This window comes from Hemitrygon akajei, chromosome 3 (genome assembly GCF_048418815.1).
Source record: "Hemitrygon akajei chromosome 3, sHemAka1.3, whole genome shotgun sequence".
In the NCBI taxonomy this organism is placed as follows: Eukaryota; Metazoa; Chordata; class Chondrichthyes; order Myliobatiformes; family Dasyatidae; genus Hemitrygon; species Hemitrygon akajei.
In genome coordinates this window covers 172,936,011-172,962,963 of record NC_133126.1, presented here as the reverse complement: position 1 = coordinate 172,962,963, position 26,953 = coordinate 172,936,011, and the positions used below count along the sequence as shown (strand labels likewise).

The following is a 26,953-nucleotide window of genomic DNA, read 5'->3' as shown; positions in this document are numbered from 1 at the left end:
CTTTACAAAACTGCTCAAGCTCCGTCAGATTGCTAGGGGACTATGAGTGAACAGCCCTTTTCCAGCCCACCTACAAATTTTCTTTTTTTTTCAGATCTTTTAAAAAGTTTTATTATTTAGGAATTAGGAGACATAATGCAGCCTGATTGCTGTTTCATTACATACTGGAATGTGAAACCAAATGTATTAGCTTAACAAAACAAATATTTAAAACTACAATTTCATGAAGTCAAAATCTTCTAGCCTGATATATTTTCTACTAGACAGTTAAATGTCACAATTTTCTTTTAAAAATCTAAACTTTTAAAATTTTAGTAAAATCACAAAAGAACTGTAAAAGATGCACAGTATCAAGGTTGTTTTCTGATTTTTTTCACAAGTAAATTTCAAAACATTTTCCTGATTTGGGAGGAGTGCATTAAAAATGTAATCAAAAGTTTACACTTCAAACTTCAGACCATGTTTGTGATCACAGAACTCATACTTTGCACCTTCTCTTACTTTTTAAACACACACTCACACGCATACTTTTCTGCATTGTTGGACAAAATGCTGTTTAAAATTCCCAGCTTGTCATTTAAAAAAAAAGGTTACTTTATGTCAAGTTTTGCCATTTCCTGCACATAGATACCAATACTTCCACTGTCAAATAGGACAAAAAAGATGTTCTTCAATGATGATGATGCTGTATTAATAAAATAATTGGAGATGGCCTTGAGGATGTGCTGTGCTGCAATGTGCTTCGAGAAGCAATTTCTGCTGCTGACAATGGGTGGGAAAGCAATTGATTTCAGTTTCTTTTCATTCGCTAAGGTCAAACAATTCTTCATAGTTTTTTCCAGTTGTTCTTCACATTTATCCATTTCCCATTGTGAGATATTACAGTGAATGATGAATTTGGCTGGCAGTCCAGGAGCCTGGCCCAAAACGGCTCCAATTACTTCCAAACATCCATTAGATTTCCAGAGCTCTTTCACAGCGTCTAAAAATTCCTTCCTCCCTGCTTTTTCTAACGCATTACCAATGTCCTCTTTAAGGTCTATTTCAGCATTTGTTGGGTTGACGATGCACTCAACCTTAACTGAACCGATGTTACTGATTTCACTCTGTGTCAATGACAGCTTCTGCCCCAGGAAAAGGCTCTTTGTTGGAAGAATTGTGAAGCCTTCACCAGGTACATCATCTGATGTAGAACTAGATGCTCCTTCCTTACTGCTTACTATTCGTTTACCCTTTCTGGCTGATTTGGATTTTGCAGCCTTTTTGATAGCTGATTTCTTGGCAGATTTTTTGATTGGAGATGGCTTCGCTTTCTTTGCCTTCTTTTCTGATGGTGTAGAAAGAATGGTTTCCACTTTACTTCTGGCACCACGTTTCTTTGCCAGTAGCTCAGGATGAATTCGGGGCAGCACACCACCACTCGCAATTGTTACTCCCCTTAGTAACTGATTTAGTTCTTCATTTGCTACTGTCAACAGAATGTGCCTTGGAGTTATTCTACTCTTCTTATTATCTCTGGCTGCATTGCCAGCCAGTTCCAAAATTTCAGCTGCCAGGTACTATATGACTGCGGCCAGGTAAACAGGTGCTCCGATCCCGATACGGTATTTGAATGTTCCTTTCCGCAAATAACACATTATTCTGCCAACAGGAAAAAATGACTCCTGCTCTGGCTGAGCGTGATAACTTGGACAGTTTCTTTTTTCCACTTCGAGCTGACATCTTGCGATTTGTGGGTTAGTAAAATACCACCTGTAGATCTCCTTTGATAGGTGACAGTGGAGTCTGTTGATCCTCGGCGTCCATTAATCCTGTGTAGCCACCCACAAATTTTCAATTGGATTGAGTTCTAGGCTCTGACTTGGCTAGACCAGGACATTAACTTTGTTGTTTTTAAGTCATTCCTGTGTAGCTTTGGCCTTATGCTGGGTCATAGTCTTGATGGAAAACAAATCTTCTCCCAGGTCACAGTTCTCTTGCAGGGTGCAACAGGTTTTCCTCCAGGATTTTCCTGAATTTTGCTGCATTCATTTTACCCTCTACCTTCGCAAGCTTTCCATGGCCTACTGCAATGAAACGTGTTGCAATTACTACTGTGCTTCACTGTACGGTTGGTGTGTTTTTGATGAGGTGTGGTGTTGGGCTTATGCCAAACAACATTTAATCTGATTGTCAAAAAGCTCAATTTTGGTTTCATCAGACCATAGAACCTTCTTCCAGCTGACTTCAGAGTCTCCCACATGCTTTCTGGTAAACTAGCCTAGATTTCGTATGAGTTTTGTTTTCCAACAATGGCTATCTCTGCCACTCTTTCATAAAGTGCAACTGGTGAAGCACCTGGGCAATAGTTGATGTAGGCACAGTCACTCTCATCTCAGCCAGTAAAGGTTGTAATTCCTGCAGAGTTATCATAGGTCTCTTGGTGGCTTTCCTCACTAGTCCCCTTCTTGCATGGTCACTCCGTTTTTGAGGACGGCCTGCTCTAGGCAGATTTACAACTGTGTCATATTTTTTCCATTTCTTGATGATTAACTTAACTGTACTCAAGGGATATTCATTAACTTGGGAATTTACTTGTATCCATCTCCTGGCTTGTGCTTTTCAATAACCTTTTTGTGGAGTTGTTAGGAGTGTTCTTTTGTCTTTATGGTGTAGTTTTTGCCAGGATACTGACTCATCAGCAGTTGGACCTTCCAGCTACAGGTGCATTTTTACCACAATCAATTGAAACACCTTGACCACACAACAGGTGATCTCTGTTTAACAAATTACGTGACTTCTAAAAACAATTGGCTTGGTGTGTCATATTAAAGGGGGTGAATACTTATGCAAAAAATTATTTTGTTTTATATTTGTAAATAATTTATATCATTTTGTAGAGATCTGTTTTCACTTTATAGAAACAAGACTTTTTCTGTTGAGCAGTGTCAAAAGAAGTCAAATTAAATCACTGTGATTCAATGTTATAAAACAATAAAAGATGAAAACTTCCAAGGCAGGTGAATATTTTTTATAGGCTCTGTATATATTCTCCAAATGTAAGGCCACATAGTATGCATGGAGTGCATGAGATTTTGCTGAGATAATAATCCTTTGCTAACATTTCAATATGTAACTTTGACCTTGTAGATTTTTTTTACCATTGCAGTTTTTTTTAATAAACTTCATATTTTAATTTGCTCTTTCATTATCTACTCTGCTGTGTCTTCTGACTTGAAAACTCTTGAAATTAACATTTTTCTTTTGTTGCACATTTAAACTAGTGCAAATATAGATGCTGTAGTTGATGAAATCCGGAGGATTGAACCCCTCATAACTGCATCTCGTACAGAGCAGGTGAAGCAGCTGGTACAAAGGCTCAAGGAAAAACTTGGTCAACAGGATGATCACAAATTCTATCTTTTTAAGGTGATAAATTTCCCACATGTCAGTAAGTAAAATATTCTGTTAGTCACAAATTAAATTGAGCTTTAGAACAAAGTTATTTCTAGGGTTGTTGACACTAATGTAGAGACATCTTGTAATAGCAGCTTAAACTTGTTCCCCTAATGTAGTGATATTATTAATGAAAAAGCTAATTGAACAAAAATATCAAGACAGGTATGCAAGTGAGTTATCTTGTTTGACATCAGAAAATTGTCACTTTTTCTATTCATATTATGGTTCTGGTCTGGTTTGCAAATTGTGGAAGATTTTCTAGCGTGGTCTGAGGGTCTGGACAAATTCAGCAAACTTAACATATACGGTTAAAGTCTGTCAAAGCATTTTAAAATCATGTATCTCATAAAATGCATGACTAGAAACTTTCAATCAGTTAGCAAAAGTTTCTGTCAGTTAGTCATGAAACAAATAGTCATTAACTATATCATACTCTTGAATATTGAGCCCTATTCTGAAACATAATGCACACACACGCACACGCACACACACACACTTTACAGCCCCTTCAACAGCTATTCAAGCATGATAGCACATCAAATACATGCATTATTCAACTTTAATACAGTTCTGCTTTCTTTTTGGAAAAGGGGTTTAATAATCAGAAGCACCAGCAGCAAATCAGTTGGAGTACTTTGCAAAACTTATTACCGCAATCCCATTCTTCTCCCTTATGTTCCTAAGTAGATAAGTAGTGGGGTGTGTCAGGAATGGACAGGAGGAGGAGGAGTATAGGAAACTGATACAGGACTTTGTGATATGGTGCAACTCAAACTACCTGCGTCTCAATATCACCAAGACCAAGGAGATGGTGGTGGACTTTAGGAGATCTAGGCCTCATATGGAGCCAGTGATCATTAATGGAGAATGTGTGGAGCAGGTTAAGACCTACAAGTATCTGGGAGTACAGTTAGACGAGAAGCTAGACTGGACTGCCAACACAGATGCCTTGTGCAGGAAGGCACAGAGTCGACTGTACTTCCTTAGAAGGTTGGCGTCATTCAATGTCTGTAGTGAGATGCTGAAGATGTTCTATAGGTCAGTTGTGGAGAGCGCCCTCTTCTTTGTGGTGGTGTGTTGCGGAGGAAGCATTAAGAAGAGGGACGCCTCACATCTTAATAAGCTGGTAAGAAAGGCGGGCTCTGTCGTGGGCAAAGTGCTGGAGAGTTTAACATCGGTAGCTGAGCGAAGGGCGCTGAGTAGGCTACGGTCAATTATGGAAAACTCTGAACATCCTCTACATAGCACCATCCAGAGACAGAGAAGCAGTTTCAGCGACAGGTTACTATCGATGCAATGCTCCTCAGACAGGACGAAGAGGTCAATACTCCCCAATGCCATTAGGCTTTACAATTCAACCGCCAGGACTTAAGAACTTTTTTAAAGCTATTATTAATGCTTTTTGAGATAGTGATTTAGATGCATATCATATTTTTTACTGAGTTAAGTATTGTATGTAATTAGTTTTGCTACAACAAGTGTATGGGACATTGGAAAAAAAAGTTGAATTTCCCCATGGGGATGAATAAAGTATCTATCTATCTATCTATCTAATACTTGCTTTCATTGGTAGCAGTGACAGGATTGACATTGTCCTAGATGATATTATATAAGCTGCAATACTGATGCTGGTATTAAAGGGATTTCTATTTAGGACACCTAATAGAATTTTAGAATAATAAAATATTAGGTGTCTCTAAAATATTTGATGAATTCCAAGATGATTTTTAAAAATGTTTGATAACAAAATAACACAAATATATGCAGAAAAATCTTGCTTTTTAAAATCTGGAGCAACCATTAACCCTTCTTGCAGCTCAGCATGAAGCAAAATGAATAATCCACTAGCTTGTTTACAACTTTGATAGTTCATGGAAGACTGGTGTCACGTACCCCGTGACCGGGTCACCAAACCAGCAGAAATGGAATGATATGTTGGAGTCTGGTATTACTGTAACTAAAAGTGTTTATTAGTAAACTAGTAATACAGTACAATAAAAATGCAAATATACATATAAAACAGGTTAGCAATGATATATACAGAAGTGTGGAAATATAAATCAAAACCAAGCTCTATTGAAGTCTAGGGGTAAATGAATAGTCGTATGATGGTGCAGAGTTCAGTTCAGTTCAGTTTAAGTCGAGGTAGTTGCTGTGGTACCGTTGGGGAGAGAGAGAGAGCGAGAGGTGAGCAGTTGCAGCAGGCAAACCTTCCGTTGTCTTCTTGTTCTGTTGTGCTGTTGTGACGGTGACCCCTCTGTTCCCGGCCAGACCGTTCTTCAGTGGTGAGCCCGTCACCCAGGCGAGGGTGGACACACACACAAGCCCCCACCGGTCTGCTTTCACACGCTGTAGAGCCTCTGATCGATTCCCCCAAATCGATCCTCCAAGCCCCCACCTTCCTGTGGGTGCACAATGCTCTTCCAGTGTTCCATGGTATGTCTGCCTGTGTCTGAGCAGACCTGCTTTTTATCTCCCCTGCCGGGGTACCAGCCATCCATCAACTGACCATGTCCATGTCCATCAAGCTGGGCCACTCCTTGCTGTCTCAGCAAGAATGTTAACGAGCAAAGAAGAGTGTCCTTGTAGCAAAGGTAAATAATCAGTGAAGAAGCCATAATACTAAATTATGTGTGTGTCTCCCTCTCTCTCTCATCTGTGTAGGATGCCTCCCCCCCTTCTCTCTCTCTCGTTAGCAGCATAGTTCACAGAGGGGTCAACTCTGGACCCCCATCTCCGCCTGGTTTGCTCATCACACATCACACTGGTCATCAACAGAAAGTTTACTCAGACTTCAGATCAAGGGATTAGTTAAAAATCAGAAAACAATTCACAATCTCACATTGAGATCAATTAACAGGAGTTGAATTGAATTGACTTTATTGCTTACATCCTTCACATACATGAGAAGTAAAAATCTTTATATGTCTCCGTCTAAATGTGCAATGTACAATTATAGCAATTTATAATAAATATTATGTACAACAGGATAGTCAATATAACATAGAAATACAGTTGCATAAGCATGAATTAAACAGTCTGATGGCCTGGTGGAAGAAGCTGTCCCGGATCCTATTGGTCCTGGCTTTTATGCTGCGGTACCGTTTCCTGGGTGGTAGCAGCTGGAACAGTTTGTGGTTCGGATGGCTTTGGTCCCCAATGAACCTTCGGGCCCTTTTTACGCACCTGTCTCTGTAAGTGTCCGGTATAATGGGAAGTTCACGTCTACAGATGTGCTTGGCTGTCGGCACCACTCTCTGCAGAGTCCTGCCATTGAATGAAGTACAGTTCCCATACCAAGCAGTGATACAGCCAGTCAGGATGCTCTCAATTGTGCCCCTATAGAAAGTTCTTAGAATTTTGGGGCCCATACCAAACATCTTCAACCGTCTGAGGTGAAAGGGGTGCTGTTGTGCCTTTTTCACCACACAGCCAGTATGTACAGACCCTATGAGATCCTCGGTAATGTTTATGATGAGGAACTTAAAGCTGTTCACCCTTTCAACTCCAGATCTATTGATGTCAATAGGGGTTAACCTGTCTCCATTTCTCCTGTAATCCACAACCAGCTCCTTTGTTTTTGTGACATTGAGGGAGAGGTTGTTTTCTTGACACCACTGTGACAAAGTGATGACTTCTTCTTTGTAGGCTGCCTCATTACTATTTGAGATTAGGCCACCTCATGATTATTTGAAGATTAAGCCAGTCAGTGTAGTGTTGTCAGCAAATTTAATTAGCAAGTTGGAGTTGTGGGTGGTGACACAGTCATGGGTATACAGAGAGTAAAGGAGGGAGCTTAGGACACAGTCCTGAGGGGTACCTGTGTTGAGGGTCAGAGAGGCAGAGGTGAGAGAGCCACTCTTACCACCTGTTGGCAATCTGACAGGAAGTCCAGGATCCAGCTACACATGGCAGGGTGAAGACCGAGGTCTCTGAACTTCTTGTCAAACCTGGAGGGAATTATGGTGTTGAATGCTGAACTGTTGTCCAAGAACAGCATTCTCACATAAGCAGCCCTCTTCTCCAGCTGTGTAAGGAGGGAGTTTTATTATCCCATTTTCGTGATGGTGGTTAACCAATTTTCAGAGCTTATTTGGTTGAAGAAACTTAATTATGATTGAATGTTTTAACAACTTTTATGTTAATCTTAAATTTTAAGAGCTAATATGCCCCAAAAATTGCAGGCCAACTTCTATTAATGTGTGATATAGAGTATACTAATGTAGGTATTGATAGTGTGATAGTCTAGTTTTAGCAAGAGAAAGCACTGCAGTAGGTGTTTGGACAGCTCAGCACATCACTGGGACTTTACTACTACACCTGGAGACAACCTACAACTCTCAATGCATTTGGCATTCTCGTAACATCATTAAAGATCCATCTTGTTCCATCCCAAATGCTCTTTATTTAGTCTCTTGCCATCTGGTAGGAGATAGGAAACATAGTCACCAAGATAGTAAGACTGAAATACAGCTTCTTCCCGAGCGTTGTAGTGCTGCTGAATAATGCTCCAACCTGGCTTGAGTGCTATGGACTATCAAAATCACTTGTTGCATGTAAATATGGGATTTTCTTTTTAATTAAGCCATACCACTTGCATTGTAAATATAAGTTTTGCATGGACTGGAGTACCACTGTAATCTCATTGTCTTGAGTAATAACAGTAAAGTTCTATTCTAAGTCATATTTCTGATTATTTTATCATAGGTACTTCGGGCACATATACTACCACTGACAAATGTTGTTTTCAACAAGGCTGGCTCCAGGTAAGTGTCTCACTTGCTTTCTTTTAATGGCTTGTGTTTGACACATTAATAGGATACGGAACGTTACAGTATTGGAACAGCTCCATTGACCTGCAATGTCCGCACTGAACATAACACTGAATTAAACTAAGTATCTTGTACCTGTATATGATGCATGTACTTCCATTCCCTGCATATTCATATTTCTATCTATTAGTCTCATAAACACCACTATTATATCTGCTTCCACCACTAATCTTAGCAGCCTGTTCCACGCATCTGTCATTTTCTGTTGTGAAAAAAAACTTGCTTCGCACATTTGTTTTAAGCCTTTCCCCTTCTCACCTTAAATGTGTGTCCTCTAGTGCATAACATTTTTATATTGAGAAAAAGATTCTGACTTTCCATTCTATCTTTGCCACTTATAATTAAAAAAAAACTTCTATTAGGTCTCCTCCCAGCTTCTTATACTCCAAAGAAAACAATCCAAGTTTGTCAAAGCTCTTCTTATACCCTTTAATCCAGCAGCATCCTGCTAAACTTCTGCACCATTTCCAAACCATCCACATACTTCCTGTAATGGTGAGTCTGGAAATGGACACAATACTCCCAAGGGCAGCCTAACCAAAGGTTGGTATAGCTGCAACACGACTTCTTTACTCTTATACTCATGCCCTGACCAATGAAGGCAAGCATTCCATACAACTTACATTATGCTATGGATGGACTCCAAGATCCCTCTGTACATTAATGCTGTTCAGGATCCTGCTATTAACAGTATACCTTTGAATATGAAACAATGTGATATTCTGAGAATGATGTCAGTTGGAAAGGCTAATTTCTGTATTTGCAGAGAAGGTGCAAAGAAGTGCTTGGCAGGGAAGAAATGTAGATCCTTACTAATTTTAATGGTAGCTTTTGTTCTTGCATTTCAATCTGGCAGAGGCAGTTTCTAAATGAAAAGTTCAACAAACAATGGATGATAGTTCAGTTACTTTGATAATGTAATTTGAATCACAGCTGTTTACATTTCAGAATCAGAATCAGGCATATGTCATGAAATTTATTGTTATGTGGTAGCAGTACATTATAAAACTGTAAATTACAATAAGAAGTATATAAATATATATGTTAAATTAAATAAGTAATGCAAAAAGAGAAAAATTAGTGAGGCGATCATGGTTTCAATGTCCGTTCAGAAATCTGATGACGGGGGAAGAAGCTGTTCCTGAATTTTTGAGTGTGTGCCTTCAGGCTCCTGTACTTCTTCCCTAATGGTAGAAATGAGAAGAGAGCATGTCCTGGGAGATGGGGGTCCTTTATGATGGTTGCCACATTTTTGAGGCATCACTGCTAAATGATGTCCTGGATGCTAGGAGGTTAGTGCCATGGTGAAGCTGACGGAGTTTACAGCTTTCTGCAGCTTATTTCGATCCTGTGCAGTAGCCCCCCCCCCCCTCAACCCCATACCACCAGATGGTGATGTAGCCAGTTAGAATGCTCTCCACGGACATCTGTAGAAATTTGTGAGTGTCTTTGGTGACATACCAAATCTCCTCAAACTCCTAATGAAGTATAGTTGCCGTCATGCCTTCTTTGTAATTGCATTGATATGTTGGGCACAGGATAGATCCTCAGAGATGTTGACAGCCAGGAACTTGAAATTGCTCACTTTTTCCACTTCTGATCCCTCTATGACGACTGGTGTGTGTTCCCTTGACATACCCTTTCTGAAGTCCAAATCAAGTTTTTGCTCTTACTAATGTTGAGTGCAAAGTTGTTACTGCAACATCACTCAACAAGCTGATATATCTCACTCCTGTATGCTTTCTTGTCACCATCTGAAATTCTGCCAGCAATAGTTGTGTTATCAGCAAATTTATAGATGGCATTTGGCACCGGACGCAGTATACCACACTTCACAGGTGAAGTGTCGCCTCACCTGGAAGGACTGTCTGAGGCCCTGAATGGTGGTGAGGGAAGAAGTGTAAAGGCAGGTGTATACTGCGTCCGGTGCTCCCGGAGTGGCCTTTTATATATTGGTGAGACCTGACGCAGACTGGAAACCGTTTTGCTGAACACCTACGCTCAGTCCGCCAGAGAGAACAGGATCTCCCAAAGGCCACACATTTTAATTCCACATCCCATTCCCATTCTGATATGTCTATCCATGGCCTCCTCTACTGTCAAGATGAATCCATACTCAGGTTGGAGTAACAACACCTTATATACCGGCTGGGTAGCCTCCAACCTGATGGCATGAACATTGATTTCTCTAACTTCCGTTAATGCCCCTCCTCCCCTTCTTACCTCATCCCTGACATATTTAGTTGTTTGTTTTTTTTCTCTCTCTCTGCCCATCACCCTGCCTGTTCTCCATCTCCCTCTGGTGCTCCCCTCCCTCCCCTTTCTTTCTCCTGAGGCCTCCCGTCCCATGATTCTTTTCCTTCTCCAGCTCTGTATCACTTTTCCAGCTCTTAGCTTCATCCCACCCCCTTCGGTCTTCTCCTATCATTTCACATTTCACCCTCCCCCCACTACTTTCAAATCTCTTAAAAAAAAAATTTTTTTATTCAGTTTTCAAATGATTAAAGAAAGAAGAAAAAAAATTATCTACCCTTCCCCCCTCCCCTTAACCCCTCCCCCCTAACATCCCTATAGAAGAAAAGAAAAAGAAAAAGAAGAAAAAAGAAAGAAAGAAAGAAAGAATGCCTGGATATCGAAAGATCCCCACATGCTCCACGGAGTTCATAATAACTTCAGTATATATATTTATTTATTTCCCCAAATAATCAATTATTTTATCTTCGGAGTACATATATATTTAATCCTGTCTTTTGTAAATAAGGGCGCCAAATTTTCAAAAATGTTTCATATTTACCTCTTAAATTATAAGTAATTTTTTCAAGTGGAATACAGCTGGAAATTTCATTCTTCCAACGATCTATACTTAAGTATGAATCCGATTTCCAAGTAACTGCAATAGCCTTTTTGGCTACTGCCACTTTCAAATCTCTTAGTATCTCTCCTTTCAGTTAGTCCTGACGAAGGGTCTCGGCCCAAAACGTCAATAGTGCTTCTTCCTATAGATGCTGCCTGGCCTGCTGTGTTCCACCAGCATTTTGTGTGTGTTGTTTGAATTTCCAGCATCTGCAGATTTCCTCGTGTTTGCTCTCTAAGCACTTCATAACTGTAGATGTGAGTGCTATTGGATGATAGTTGTTAAGACAGTTTACCCTGCTCCTTCTTGGTCACTGGTATAATTTTTGCCCTTTTGAAACAGGTGGGAACTTCTGATGTAGCAATGAGAGATTGGCTAGGTGTTTGAAGTCCTTTGGAATCCCATGGGATCTTCATTTATCATTTCATCCTGAAAGACATATTGTAAAAGGACACCCAGTATTTAATAACAAGGCATCCTTAATGATACAATCAAGATCTAGAATAGGGGCTAAACTCCCAAAATTCTGTCTCCAATGGAGGTTACTGCCATTTTGTAACATTGATTTGATTATATGTTTATGTAATACAATCTATGTTACAAGCAGATAAATAGAAATAAATGAAAGTTTTCCAAGTTGAAACTCAAGGTCAAGATACAAAAGTTAATTTATCAAACTCTCAGTGAACTGACTGACTTTGAACTGAGTAATAATTAATTTAAAAATTTTATATGAGAAGAACACAAACTTGACACAGGGCAGTATTGATTTTTTTGTTTCATTTTAGAACTTTTCATTTAGAAACTGCCTGCCAAATTTATAAAGGTGCTATATTCACAATAAATAGCACAACTTCATACTTCATGCATTTCTTGGAAGTGGAGGACATTAGGAAACCAGAACAAATATTTGAGACAGGTCTGTGAACTATCAGATTGCAGCATCTTACAGAGATATTTTGACTTGCACTTAATTACAAATGGAATTGGATTCCTTCATTAACTTAAAAGCTTTATTCAAAAATTCCACAGTATGTGCCATCTTGATAGACAATCTTTTTGCGTGTTACTGTATTTATGCTGAAGAAGGTAATGAAAGTACATTTTCTTGATTAAACTTTTATCTTAATTTAGTTGTGAGTCTGGATTAAACATTAGTGAGTGTGGGTAGAGGGATGCAGAAAAATACCAGGGCTCAGAACTTTACCATCTTATTAAAATGTGGTAATATTTCTAAATGGGAATAATATATGTATCCTGACTATTATTTGACTTGCATTTACTTAAACTACATTTTGATGAAACTAACTTTTTGTTTTGTACTGATTAGATTTATCACAGGAAGCTACGATAGAACCTGTAAAGTATGGGATACCCTATCAGGAGAAGAAATGCACACACTTGAGGGTCATAGAAATGTGGTCTATGCCATTGCATTCAACAATCCTTTTGGGTGAGGTCATTAATTGATGTTGGTTACTGCTAATTCTACCTAAACTTGTGGCTATGATTTTCTTATTCGAGCTTGAAATATCACAATCACTGGTCATTTAAAAATTGGTTGCATGCCAAATATATAAGACCATAAGACATACGTGCAGTTAGGCCATTTGGCCCATCAAGTCATGGCTCATTTATTTTCTCACCCAACCTCATATTTTTGTCTTCTCTCTGTAAGCTTTGATGCCTTTACTAATCAAAAATCTATCAACCTCTGCTTTAATTCTATCCAATGACTTGGGCTCCACAGCCATCTGTGGCAATGCAATTCACAGATTCACCACCCATTGGCTAAAGAAATTGCTCTTCATCTCTGCTATAAAGGGATGCTCTTCTATTCCAAGTACTAGGCTCCCCCAGTTTTGGAAACAACTTCTTCATGTCCATCCTATCATGCCTTTCAATGTTAGGTAGGCTTCAAAGAGGTTCCCTTTGTTCTTTGAAACTCCAGCAAAACTACTCACAATACCCTTAACGTAGTTTGACCAGTGCCTTATAAATCTTTGCTTTTATAATCTAGTGCTCGGGAAATGAATGCTAACATACAGTATTTTGTGCACTATTCCATTAATAATGGATATTAGTTGTTTTATTTGCGAAATCTTCTGAGATTTTTGTATGTTTGTTCAATTTGATGTCTAGCATTTCTTCAAACAATATCTGGTAATAATGGAACATAAAGATTTCTCAATATTTGTATATAAATAAGTAATGTGTGTTAGTACCTCAGAGCGACCAGGAATTGCATTTGAATGCAGTAGGCTTTCAGATAATTAACTTTACCATAAAGTAAGTGAAGAGTTACAGGTATTTTCCTATATCATTTTCACTGTGTAACTGGTTGTTATGTTACCATCACTACTTCCCTTGGAACCCAAATTGATTTGAGAACATTTTTTTATTGTGTGTCACAGTCCTGAGGATCCATCAAATTGCATAGAGGAAGAGAGTTTAAAAGACGCAAATGGGGCAGTCAGCACATTTTGCATGCCACAGTCCTGAGGAATCATCAGATTGTGTAGAAGGGAAGAGTGTTTAAAAGAAGTGAATGGGGTTAATCAGCTCATTTATGTGGGCCGCAGTCCTGAGAAGTCATTGGATTACATAGAAAGAGAGAGAGAGAGAGTTTAAAGGAAGTGAAGCAGGGACAGTCAGCACATTTTGCATGCCACAGTCCTGAGGAATTATCAGATTGTGTTGAGGGAGAGAGAGTTCAAAAGAAATGAGTGGCCATTGTGTGATTGGGCCAGTGTTAGAGTGGGGAATTGAGGTTTTAACTCATCAAGGCTTCAGCAAGGAGAGGCATAGACCATAGGTAGATTTTTTTGTTATTTATTATTTATTTCTTATGTCACATTTAGAGTAGTGGGAATGCCAGACAGATTGGTAGATTGCTCTTCTTGTGGGATGTGGGAAGGCAGGGAGACTTCTAGTGTCCTTGATGACTACATATGCAAGAACTGCATTGAGCTGCAGCTCCTAACAGGCTCTGTTAGGGTATTGGAGCTGGAACTGGATGAATGCCAGATAATGTAGGATACTGAGGTGTTGATAGACAGGACATACAAGAAGGTAGTTATACCCAAGGTGCAGGAGGGTAAAAGGGGATAGGCAGCCTGTGTAGAGTATCCCTGTGGCCGTTCCTCTCACAACAAGTAAACCACTTTGGATACAGTTGGGTGGGATGAGCTAGCAGAGGAAAGCCACAGTTGTCAGTTCTCTGGCTCAATGGCTTAGAAGGAAAGGCAGGGGGTGGAGAAGAGTCCAGCTGTAGTGATAAGGGATTTGTTGTTTAGGGGAACAGAAAGAAGGTTCTGTGGATGAGAATGTGATTCCCAGATGGTATGTTGCTTCATGGATGCCAGCATAAGGGACACCTTGGATTGAGTACATAGCATTCTTAAGTGAGAGGGTGAGCAGCCAGAGGTCATGGTCCATGTTAGTATCAAATATATGGTAGGATGGGTGATGAAGTCCTGCCAAGTGAGTCCAGGGAATTGGGTGCTAAATTAAAGAACGGGACCCCCAAGATTGTGATCTCAGGATTGCCACCCATGCCATGTGCTAGTGAGGCCAGAAATAGGAGTTGATGCAGGAGGGAGAGCTTCAGATTTTTGGATCATTGGGCACTCTTCCAGGGAAGGGTGGAGCTGTACAGAAGGGAAGGTTTCCACCTGAACTGGAGGGGGACTAATATCCGAGTGGGAAGTTTTGCTAATGCTGAATGGGGGGGTTGTTAAACTAGAGTTGCAGGGATGGGAATCGGAGTGCCAGAACATATGGTAGAGTGGTTGTGGAGAAAGATGTTAAGCCTACATAGAAAGTTATGAATCAAAAAATTGAGCATGGTAGGATTAATGATCTGAGCCAGGTATATTTCAATGAAAGGAGTATTGTAGGAAAAGTGGATGGGCATTGGGCATGGATCAGCATGTGGAATTATGACATTATAACCATTAGTGATTTGGTTGCAGGACTAGCAGCTTAATGTTTCAGAGTTCTGTTGTTTTGACCGTGGAGGGATTAAAGGGGGAGGGATGGCATTACTAGTCAGGGAAAATGTCACAGCAGCGCTAAGTCAGGACAGACTGGAGAACTTGACCAGTGAGGCTTTATGGCTAGAACTGAGGAATAAGAAAAGTATGACCAGATGAATGGAATTATATTGTAGACCACCCAACAGCCTGTGGAACTTAGAGGAAAAAAATTGTAGAGAGATCACAGACTGTTGCAAGAAATCTAAGGTTATGATAGTAGGTGATTTTAACTTCCCACGTATTGACTGGGACTCCCATACTGTAAAAAAAGTTGGATGGGAAAGAGCTTATCAAATGCATTCAGGAAAGTTTCCTTAATCAGTTCATATAAGTCCCAACTAGAAAGAGTGTGATACTAAATCTCCTGATAGGGTGTGATACAAAGCAAGTGACAGAAGTTTGTGTTGGAGAACACTTTGTATCTAGTGATCATAATACTATTAACTTCAAGGTAATTATGGAAAAGGATAGGTGTGGTCCTTGAGTTGAGATTCTAAATTGGAAAAAGGCCAATTTTCATAGTATCAGAGAGGATCTGGCAAGTGTGGATTTGGGTGGGTTGTTTTCTGACAAAGGTGTTCTTGGTAAGTGGGAGGCCTTCAAAAATGAAATTTTGAGAGTGCAGAGTTGGCATGTTCCTATCAGAATAAAAGGCAACAATAACAGCTTTATTGGAGCATTGATTTTTGAAAAAAATTTAGGCCCTGGTTAAGAAAACAAAAGGAGGTGCATAGCAGATATAGGCAGGAAGCACCAAATGAGGTACTTGAGGTGAATAAGAAATGCAAGAGAACACTTAAGAAGGAAATCAGGAGGGCTAAAAGAAGAGATGAGGTTGCTCTAGCAGACAAGGTGCAGAAGAATCCCAAGGACTTCTATAGATATATTGAGATAAAAAGGATAGCAAGGGACAACATTGGTCCTCTGGAAATTCAGAATGCTAATCTATGTGTGGAGTCAATAGAGATAGGGGAGATCTTAAATAGATTTTTTGCATCTGTATTTACTTGGAAGACAGACAGAATCAATAGATGTGAGGCAATGCAGCAGAGAAGCGAGATCATTGACCCTATACAGATTACAGAGGAGGAGGTGTTTGCTGTCATGAAGTTCCCATGGACCCTGTGGGAAGCTTTTGAGAAATTGCAGGGACCCTATCAGAGATGTTTAAAACACCTTTAGCCATGGGTGAAGTACCAGAGGATTAGAGGATAGCTAATGTTGTTCCTTCTTTAAGAAAGGCTCTAAGAATAATTCAGGAAATCATAGGCCTGTGAGCCTGACATCAGTTGCGGAAAAGTTATTGGAAGGTATTCTAAGGGACCAGATAGATGAGTATTTAGATAGACAAGAACTGATTAGGGATAGTCAACATGGCTTTGTGAGTGGTAGGTCATCGAACTAATCTTATTTTGAGGAAGTTACCAGGAAAATTGATGAAGGCAATGCAGTGGATGTTGTCTGCATGGACTTTAGCAAGGCTTTTGGCAAGGTCCCATATGGGAGGTTGGTGAAGAAGTTCAGTGGCTTGGCATTCAAGGTAAGATAGTAAATTGGATTAGACATTGGTTTTACAAGAGATGCCAGAGAGTGGTTGTAGATGGTTGCATCTCTGGGTGGAGGCCTGTGACTAGTGATGTTTGGTCTGTTGTTATTTGTCATCTATGTAAATGATCTGGATGATAATGTGGTAAACTGGATCAGGAAAATTTGTTGATAACACCAAGATTGAGGGTGTAGTGGACAGCAAGGAAGACTATCAAAGCTTGCAGCGGGATCTGGACTAGCTGGAAAAATGGGCTGAAAAATAGCAGATTCAATTTAATGCAGACAAGTGTGATGAGCTGCACTTTGGGAGGATAAACCAGGCTAGGTTTTACAGAGAGAGGTAGGTCACAGTGCAGTGGAACAGAAAGAGTTGAGATTACAGGTCCATAATTTGTTGAAAATGATGTCACAGGTATATAGGGTCATAAAGAAAGCTTTTGGCATATTGGCCTTCATAATTGAATTTATTGAGTACAAGAGTTGGGATGTTATGTTGTAATTGTATAAGATCTTAGTGAGGCCCAATTTGGAGTATCGTGTACAGTTTTGGTCTGCAATTTTTCCACAAGTTTGTTCTGAATCCTGTGGACTGTTGGGTAGTTTATTCCTTAGTTCCACCTATAAAGCCTTACTAGTGGAGCTCTCCAGTCTATCTTGACAGAGCACTGCCGTGACTTTTTCCCTGACTAATAACGCCACCCCTTCCACTTTAATTCCTCCCACCCTGTCACATCTAAGATAACAGCATCCTGAATATTGAGCTGTGAGTTGTGCCCCTCCTTCAGCCAAGCCTCACAAATGGCTATAATATTATAATTCCATGTGTTGAACCTTGGCCTGAGCTTGTCTGCCTTTCTTAAAATACTTCTTGCATTGAAATATATGCAGGTCAGAACATTAGTTGCATCATACCCAACCTTCTGATTCTTTGTCTGAGATCTTAACAAAATCTGTCTCACAGCCTCTCCACTCTCTGTTCTGGCACTCTTGTTCCCATCCCCCTGCATCTCTAGTTTAAACCACCCCCAACCCCCATTCAGCAGTAATAAACCTTCCTGCAAGGATATTAGTTCCCCTCCAGTTACCCTCTGCTAGGACATCCCCCCCAACAACAATATCCAAAATGTGTACAACAGTATACCTGTTGTTGAGGGGTATGACCACAGAAGCACTCTGGCTGTTTAACCCCTTTCCCATTCCTGACTGTCACCCAGTCTCCTGTGTCCTGCACCTTGGGTGTAACTACTTCTCTGTAGGTCCTATCTATCACCCCTCCCGAATGATTCAGTTCCTGCTTCAGCTCCTTAATGCAGAGTGTTAGAAGCTGGAGCTGGATGCAGTTCTTGCAGATGAAGTCGTCAGGAGTACTGGAGGTCTCTTTGTCTTCCCACATTCCACAAGAGGAACATTTAACTCTCTCGCCTGGCATCCATACTGTTCTAACTGTACAAATATAAAGAAGGAAACAATAAATAAATTAGCCCCAAGACTTTACGGAGGGGAGATTTTAGGAAGGAGAAGGAGAAGGCAAAAAAGCTGTAGGTAGATTTTTTTCTCACAAGTCTCAAATAGCCAAACCCTCAAATAACCACTCCAACAAAGGCTGCTCCGCTTGCTCTGCCTTATATTTTTTTCGTCTGCCAGTCACTTCTGTTTGCTGATTGGCCATTGCTCAAAAATGATTGAGGACGTTTCATGCAAGCTAATTTCCTGACTTGCTTAACATTGATTGCGAAGAGGCAGTAAGTGAACAACAGTACTTCTCCATCGACTAGCCTGCGATGGAAGCTACTTTAAAGTTTTAAGAGTTATCAGTAAATATGGAATAATTATCCTATGCTATTGTCCATGAGCAAATTTAAATGCTCTCAATCAAAATTTTTTTCTCCCCAGAGACATTTAAAAAACTAAAGAAACAGTTGAATGTGTGTGGAGAAAAATGGAACCTGTTTCATAATGACAGCTCTAAACCTTCATAATTACTTCGGATTTTTTTTCTGGTGTTAATGTGAGAAATGGAAATAACACTTTTTGCTTTGCAGCTCTGACAATTCTTCCAAAAAGGATGATTATTGTCACGGTTTCTGGGTTATTATATAACATTGTAAATGCAAAAGCTGTGATGTTGCTTCATCTAAATGTCCCTGTAAGTGATTACACTTTGCTTTTTATACAAGGATAAGTGCCAAGGGGTTCTCCATATTCTCTGCTGTAACTTTGAACTTTGGAAAGCCCCTGGCAAGCTGTATAGTTTTTCAGTGCTACATGGCATCTTCACTTAAACTGCAATATAGAACTTTTCACGGTAGTTTAACTTGGATGTCTATCAGATGAAAGTGCCTGTGTCATCATTAAAACTTGTGTTTGCTTTTGTTTTAGTGACAAGATTGCAACTGGCTCATTTGATAAAACCTGTAAATTATGGAGCTCTGAAACTGGCAAATGTTATCATACATTTCGTGGACATACTGCAGAGATTGTAAGTTAATAAACTTTGTAGATCTAATGAGAACATTTCTGCAAATGAAACTATTTTCTCAGAATAAATACATTTGAAGTTGTATATGTGACTCACCCACATGAGCTTATTTATAAGACCACAAGACATAGGAGCTGAATTTGGCCTCTATTCTGAGGTCTAGACTCTCCCATTATTGGAAATAATCCTCTTCCTATCCACTCTACCTAAGCCATTCAATATTTGATAGGTTTCAAGGAGATCCCCCATCATTCTTCTTCTAAACTCCAGTGAGTACAGACCCAGAGCCGTCAAGCCCTCCTCATACATTAACCCCTTCATTCCTGGAATCATTCTTGTGAACCTCCTCTGGACCTCCAATGTCAGTATTATATAAAGCCTCAGCATCATATCTTCGCTTTTATTTCAAAAGAAGTAGAAACTCAATGTTAACATTGCATTTGCCTTTTTACTACTAATTCAAACTGCAAGTTAACCTTTAGGGAATCCTGTATGAGGACTCCCAGATCGCTTTGCACCTCTGATTTTTCCCCCATTTAGAAAATAGTCTTTGCCTTTATTCCCTTTTAACAAAGTGTATGACCATACACTACTCTACACTATATTCCATCTGCCATTTCTTTGCCCATTTTCTAATCTTTCTTAAGTTCTTCTGTTTTCTCAATGATACCTGTCCTTCCACCTAACTTTGTGTTGTCTAGCCTCAAAACCATCAATTCTGTCATCCAAGTCATTGTCATGTAACTTGAAAAAATGTGGTCCTAATACTGACTCGTGCAGAACACCACTAGTCACCAGCAGCCAATCAGAAAAAAAGCCCCCTTTATTCCCGATCTTTGCTTCCAGTCAGCCAATCTTCTATCCATGCTAGTATCCTTCCTGTGATACCATTGTCTCTTATCTTGTTTAGCAGTCTCATGTGTGACACTTTGTCAGAGGCCTTCTGAAAATCAAAGTAATCATCATCCACTAACTCTCCTTTGTCTATCCTGCCTGTTATTTCCTCAAAGAATTCCAACTGATTTGTTAGGCAAGATTTCCCCTAAAGGAGACCATGCTGACTTTGGCTCATTTTATCATGTGCCTCCAAGTATCCCAAAACTTCATCCTTAATAATGCATTCTAACATCTTCCCAACCACTGAAGTCAGGCTAACTGGCCTATAATTTCTTTTCTTCTACCTCCCTCCCATGTTAAAGAGTGAAGTGACATTTGCGATTTTCAAGTCCTCCATATTCATTTCAGAATCTAGTGATTCTTGAAAGATCACTACTAATGCCTTCAAAATCTGTCCAGCTGCTCTCTCAGAACTGCAGGGTCTATCTGGACCAGGTGAGTTATCTATCTTCTGACCTATCAGCTTCGCAGTCATCTTCTCGGTATTAGCAACTACATGCACTTCTGGCCTTGACACTCTCAAATTTTAGGCATTCTGCTGGTGTCTTCCACTGTGAAGACCAATGCACAATACTTATTTGTACACTATTTCTTTGTCCCTCTGTGTCATTTTCCAATGGTCTGATATCCACTTGCCTCTCTTTTTCTCTTTTTATATCTGAAAAACTTTTGGTTTTAAAACTCTTTTATTTTATTGGTTATCTCTGTATTTCATCTTTTCTCTCCTTATTCCTTCTTTAGTTGCCTTGTGTTAATATTTAAAAGCTTTTTAATCCTCCAATTTTCTGCTAATTTTTGCTATATTATATATGCCTCCTTTTTGTTTTTATCCTGTCTTTGACTTTCCTTGTTAGTTATGGTTGCTTTATCCCCTATTTAGAATTCTCCTCCTTCTTTGAGATGCATCTAACCTGTACCTTCTGAATTGCTCCCAGAAACTCCAGTCATTGCTGATCTGCTTCCATCCCTGCTGATGTCTTCTTCCAATCAACTTTGACCAGGTCCTCTCTCATGCCTCTGTAATTCTCTTTACTCCACTGTAGTACTGGTACATCTGATTTAGTTTCTCCCTTTGAAGTCTTTATCTGAGATACACTGACAACCATAAAGTTTAGGTCAATATTGCTAGTTCAAATGCCCATCCTAGAGTTTACTGACACCAACATTCATAGAACATAGAAGAGTACAGCACTTTACAGATCCTTTGGCCCAAGTTGTTGTGCTGTTCCTTTAACCAATTTCAAGATCAATCTAACCCTTTCCTTCTGGGTATACCCCAATTTTTCTTTCATCTGTGTACTTTTTTAAGAGTATTTTATATGCCCCTAATATCGCTGTCTCTATCACCATGCACCTGTCACTCACTGTGTAAAAATCTGCCGTCAACACACAAAATGCTGGAGGAACTCAGCAGGCCAGGCATCATCTATGGAAAAAGTGTACAGCTGAGGTTTCGGGATGAGACCCTTCATCAGGACTGAAGGGAAGATTTAAATTACTTCAGGGTAGTCATCCCTGGAAGAGGCTTTTCAGTGTAATAGTCCATTTACAAACGAGAAGATCTGCAAGTGCTGGAAATCCAAGCAATACACACAAAATGCTGAAGGAACAGCATTCGGGCAGAGACCCTTCATCTGCCATCTTTCCTCGACTTTCCTCACAACTTGAAGTTATGCCCTCTTGTATTAGTCATTTCCACCTTGAAATCTCTGGCTGTCCATTCAGTCTATGCCTCATCATCTTGTACACCGCTATAAGTTCACCTGTCATCCTCCTTCACTCCAAAGAAAAAAGCCCAAGCTTACTCAACCTATCCTCATAAATCCTGCCCTCTAATCCTGGTAAATACCCTCTCCACCCTTTCTAAAGCTTCCAATACTTTTTATAATGAGGTGATCCAAGTATGGTCTAACCAGAGTTAAAAGTTGCAAAATTATCTTGTGGCTCTTGAACTCAATCCTCTGATTAATGAAGGCCAACGTAGCATAAATCTTCTTAACTACTGTATTAAGTTACATTGCAACTTTGACATAAACCCCAAGATCTCTTGGTTCTTCCACACTGTTAAAAACCTTGCCATTAACCCTGTTTTCTGCTTTCATGTTTGATTTTCCAAAGTGAATAACTTCACACTTCGTCGCATTGAACTCCATCTGCAACTTCTCAGCCAAGCTCTGCATCCTATGCCCTGATGTAACCTACAAAAACATACTACACTATCCTCAATACCATTAACCTCTTTGTCATTGGCAAACTTATTAATCATCCTTTCATCTCAGTCACTTATAAAAACCACAAAGGGTTCCCAGAATAGATTTATGTGGAATACTACTGGTCATTGACCTTCAGGTAGAATATACTCCATGCATTAAAATTTGATTTGCTTTACAATCCTAGAATGTCTATAATCATTACAGATTTGTGATAACTTATCATTATACATCTACATTTCTGCTTTCTTATATCACTAATAATGCATTGTATTTTCCTTTTGTCACATGTCATTCTTACTAATGAAGTTACTACTTATTAATTAATCCTAAAAGAAAATGATTCTGATGAATCTCAAAACAGTTTCCAAAGGAACATTATGTTTTATGTCCTATCAATGAGATAAATTCTCTTATTCCCATCTCCCTTTTAATTGCCATCATATGTTTGAAGGCTAGATTGAATTGTGCTTTTAGTTTGTCAGTCACTTCTGTCAAATATAGTAAACTGGAATACTTTTTCAGTTACAGACCCATAATTGGAAAGGTTCTTGGTAGACTATTACAATCATTTTATGAACCCATTTGGTACATTTCACAAATCCAATAGAAGACAAATTTCTACACCAAAGCCTCTTCCTGATCAACTCATACCTTGTCTTTAATGACTGATTCCAGAAACTTTCCCATTCCAATGTTAAGTTAATAAGCTTACATTTACCTGGTTTCTCACTCTTTCAGTTAAAAAGTGGGTTAAGATTTTTTAGTTTTTTCTCCCAAAGAAAATAAGGATTAATGCACCTATAGTGTATTCACATTTCCTTTAACAGATTCAGATTGAAATCTGGAAATTTTATCTGTCTTACATTCTGTTCAGTTTTCATTAGAAATATCAAATCCATTAAATTCTGGTACTATTTTGAAATTCATATGTGTTAGTAATGTTTTGATCTCTTCTGCTTTTGTGAAAATTGATAAAAGGCATCCTGTAATTTCCTTAGTCGTGGCAGTCTCACATATGAATAATAGCCATTGGTGATGGGCTCTTGGAAAACAATATTCTAGCAGACAGTACCATCTTCAGTTGAAACACATTCCTGCAAATTTATTCAGATAGTAATGTTTATTTCACTGCTATGTGATTGAACAGGCACTTTTCCTGAAGGGAAGCTCCATAATGACTATTTCTGGGTTATTTTGAGCCATTCTGCAAATTTCTGAAGTAAATAGTGTTATTCAGGAAATTGGGACATGTTATAAACATGAGAAATTCTGCAGATGCTGCAAATCCAAACCACCACATACAAAATGCTGGAAGAATTCAGATCAGGTAGCAACTATGGAAATTAATTAACAGTTGATGTTTCAGGCCGAGACCCTTCCTCAGGACTGGAAAGGAATATGGAAGATGCCAGAATAAAAAGGTGGGAGGAAAGGGAAGGTAAAGGGCTGGTGAGGAAGGAATTTGACAGGGGAGGAGAGTGGACTATAGGAGAAAGGGAAAGAGGAGGAGACTTAGGGAGGTGATAAGACAGGTGAAAAGAGGTAAGAGGCCAGAGAGGGGAAAGTAAGAGGGGAGGGGTAGGAATTTTTTTTTACCGGAAGGTGAAATTGGTATACATGCCATTAGACAGGAGGCTACTCGGACAGAATATAAGTTGTTGCTCTTCCACCCTAAGGGTTAGTCTCATTTTGGTACATGAGGAGGCCATGGACCAACATGTCGGAATGGGAATGGGAATTAAAATGATTAGCCATCGGCAAGTTCTGCTTTTGGCAACTAGGGCAGAAGCCCCTCAACTTACGACTGGTCTCACCAATGTAGAGGGGGCTGCATCGGGAGCACCAGATACAGTAGATAACCCCAGCAGATTCGCAGGTGAAGTGTTGCCTCATCTGGAATGACTGAATGGAGGTGAGGGAGGAGGTGAATGGGCAGGTGTAGCATTTTGGCCGCTTGCAGGGATAAGTGCTGGGAGAGTGATTGGTGGGGAGGGACGAAAGGACAAGGGAATCATTGAGAGTGATCTCTATGGAAAGAGGAGAGAGGGGGATGTAAAGATATGTTTGGCAGTAGGATCCCTTTGGAGATGGCGGAACTTGCAGAGAATGATGTGTGGGATGCAGAGACTCATGGAGTGATAGGTAAGAACAAGAGGAACTCTATCATTGTTAAGCCAGTTCGAAGATGGTGTGAACGTGGATGTCTGGGAAATGGAGGAGAAGCAAGTGAGGGCAGCATCAATGGTGGAGAAAGGGAAACCTTATTCTATTAAGAAAGGTGCCCTGGAAAGGAAAGCCTCATCCTGGGACTAGATGTGGTAGAGACAAAGGAACAGGAAAAAAGAAATAACATTTTTATAGGAGACAGAGTGGAAGCAGGGGAGCATTATTGGGAAATGCTTGGAACATGGATTGTTCTACGTAGCCAGCAAAAAGGCAGGCATACCTGGGGCCCATCGCTTTCCTTCGAGTCTGGAGAAAGTGGGAGTAGCCACTGGAAAAATTGTTGAGGGTGAAGACTATTTCTGCCAAGCGGAGGAGGGTGTTGGTGGAGGGGAACTGGTTTGTTCTTTTATTGAGTAAGAAGCAGCGAGCTTTAAGGCCTTCCTGACGAGGGATGGAAGTGTAGAGGCATTAGATATCCATGGAGAAAAATTGAACAATTGGAACATGTTGCCATGAGACTATTCATTGTTAGTCACTCCAAAAAAATATGTATTCATAGAGCAGCAGTGGACAGGACACCTCTAATGGCAGTATCATACTCTTCTTTTAACCTTGCTTCCTTCCATCAGGTACCAAACTACCTTCTGTGATCAATGCTGTTTCATTAACTCTTGATGATTCTGTTCATTTAACCAGCCTGCACAACCAATGGAGATATCAAAGTTGTGAGCCCTGTTTTGATTCATTGCTCCCAGATACCAATCTATTACTTCAGGTGTTCACAACCTTTTTAATGTTATGGACCAATACCATTAAGCAAGAGGATCCATGGCTCCCAGGTTGGGAACCCCTGCTTTAATTCACCTCTCCGCACTCCAGTCACAGATCTTCCAATGGTTGACTGTGCACACATGTATTATTTACTACCCAGGCATCTGGTGTTGAGTGAATCCTTGTTCTTCAGGCTTTCTGGCCCCTTGTTTAGATCTGAATAGAGCATTTTTCCTTAAAGTTTGTTCAGTAGCTAGTGAGATGGATCCATGAGCAAAACATTAATCGGTATGCCATATAATTGTCATATTGTAACTAGCAGAATAGACGGATGGAAAAGGTAGGAACAGTGGAAGGTAGCATATTTGGACTTTAGGAAATCTTTCCATAATGTCCCACATAAGATACTTATGTATAAAATTAGAGTACATAGGATTGGTAAACAAGACAACTGTTTGGCCAATTGGGAACAAAGAGAAACAAACAGTGGCAGACAATGACTTATTAATTTCTGATCCTTTAAAATAGTTATTGGATTCTAGAATTCAGGTTTGATAGTTATCAAATGTGATTTTATATATTGAATATTTTTATATTGATATTCTATACAAAACAAATACAGCTAGTTAATCCAGGGTATTTCAGAATACAAAATTATACCTTAAAATATACAGATTAATTTATTTATTGCATGATTATAACCTTCTTGCTTTGTAATGCACAATAGTGGTCTTAATTTTTATGTGTACTGAAAAAAGTAGAATGAATTCAGAGTCCCATTTTAATAGCATTTAATTGTGAAGCCAGAATTGGCTGAGGAGTTCTGCTGTGAACTATTATGTCTTGATTTTCCATCCTTCCATGCTTCTTTTCAGTTCACTTTATTGGGGCATCAGCTTTGCCCTTTGAGTTCTCATTCGGAGTTTTTGGTTTATGTGCAACATAGTTTTAACAATGAAACCATTCAATCAATGATTGTAAAATAAATGTATAATAAATAAGGAACGCAAATGTACTTTGTGGGTTTATTCTTCTGCATTTGGATCATGGCTTTCTATTGTAATACCAACTATACTTAGTGTATGTTCATGATCTTCTGCTGCTATAGCCCATCCACTTCAAGGTTTGATGTGTTGTGCATACAGCGATGCTCTTCTGTACACCACTGGTGTAACGCATGGTTGTTTGAGTTACCGTCACTTTCTTGTCTGCTTGAACCCATCTGGCCATTCTCCTCTGACCTCTCTCATTAACCAGGCATTCTTGTCCACAGAACTGCCACTCACAGAATGTTATTTTGTTTTCTCACAACATTTTCTGTAAACTCTAGAGACTGTTGCTCATGAAAATCCCAGGAGATCAGCAGTTTCTGGGATACTCAAACCATCCTGTTTGGCACCAACAATCATTCCACAGTCACTGCCACTTAGATCATGATTTTTCCACATTGTGGACAATATTTGAACCTCTTGACCATGTCTGCGTGCTTTTATGCATTGAGTTGCTGCCACATGATTGATTAGATATTTGCATTAATGAGCAGATGTACCTAATAAAGTGGCCACTGAGTGTATTGTGCTACAGTTGTTTTCAGCAACCACAAGGGCAGATTTGAAAATCTGTTTGAAGAGCATGAATTTAATGGAAAGGAAAATAACTATAAAATGATAAAATGACTAGGATTTTTTTAGTGTTTTACTTTTTGTCTTTAATTTTAA

The 26,953-nt window shown here is 39.5% G+C and overlaps 1 protein-coding gene and 1 pseudogene across 1 annotated transcript in view; one reads left to right on the top strand and one right to left on the bottom strand.

The window, feature by feature from the left end:
* The window catches only part of daw1 (dynein assembly factor with WDR repeat domains 1), a 57,258-nt gene that overhangs the window by 6,056 nt on the left and 24,249 nt on the right, over positions 1 to 26,953 (top strand). Inside the window, exons 3-6 of the mRNA XM_073041342.1 lie at positions 3,264 to 3,408; positions 8,146 to 8,204; positions 12,455 to 12,577; positions 19,089 to 19,188. Coding sequence (XP_072897443.1) covers positions 3,264 to 3,408; positions 8,146 to 8,204; positions 12,455 to 12,577; positions 19,089 to 19,188 — 427 coding nt within the window. The remainder of the gene's footprint in view (positions 1 to 3,263; positions 3,409 to 8,145; positions 8,205 to 12,454; positions 12,578 to 19,088; positions 19,189 to 26,953) is intronic.
* Positions 129 to 1,763, bottom strand: LOC140725632 (core histone macro-H2A.2 pseudogene; annotated as a pseudogene).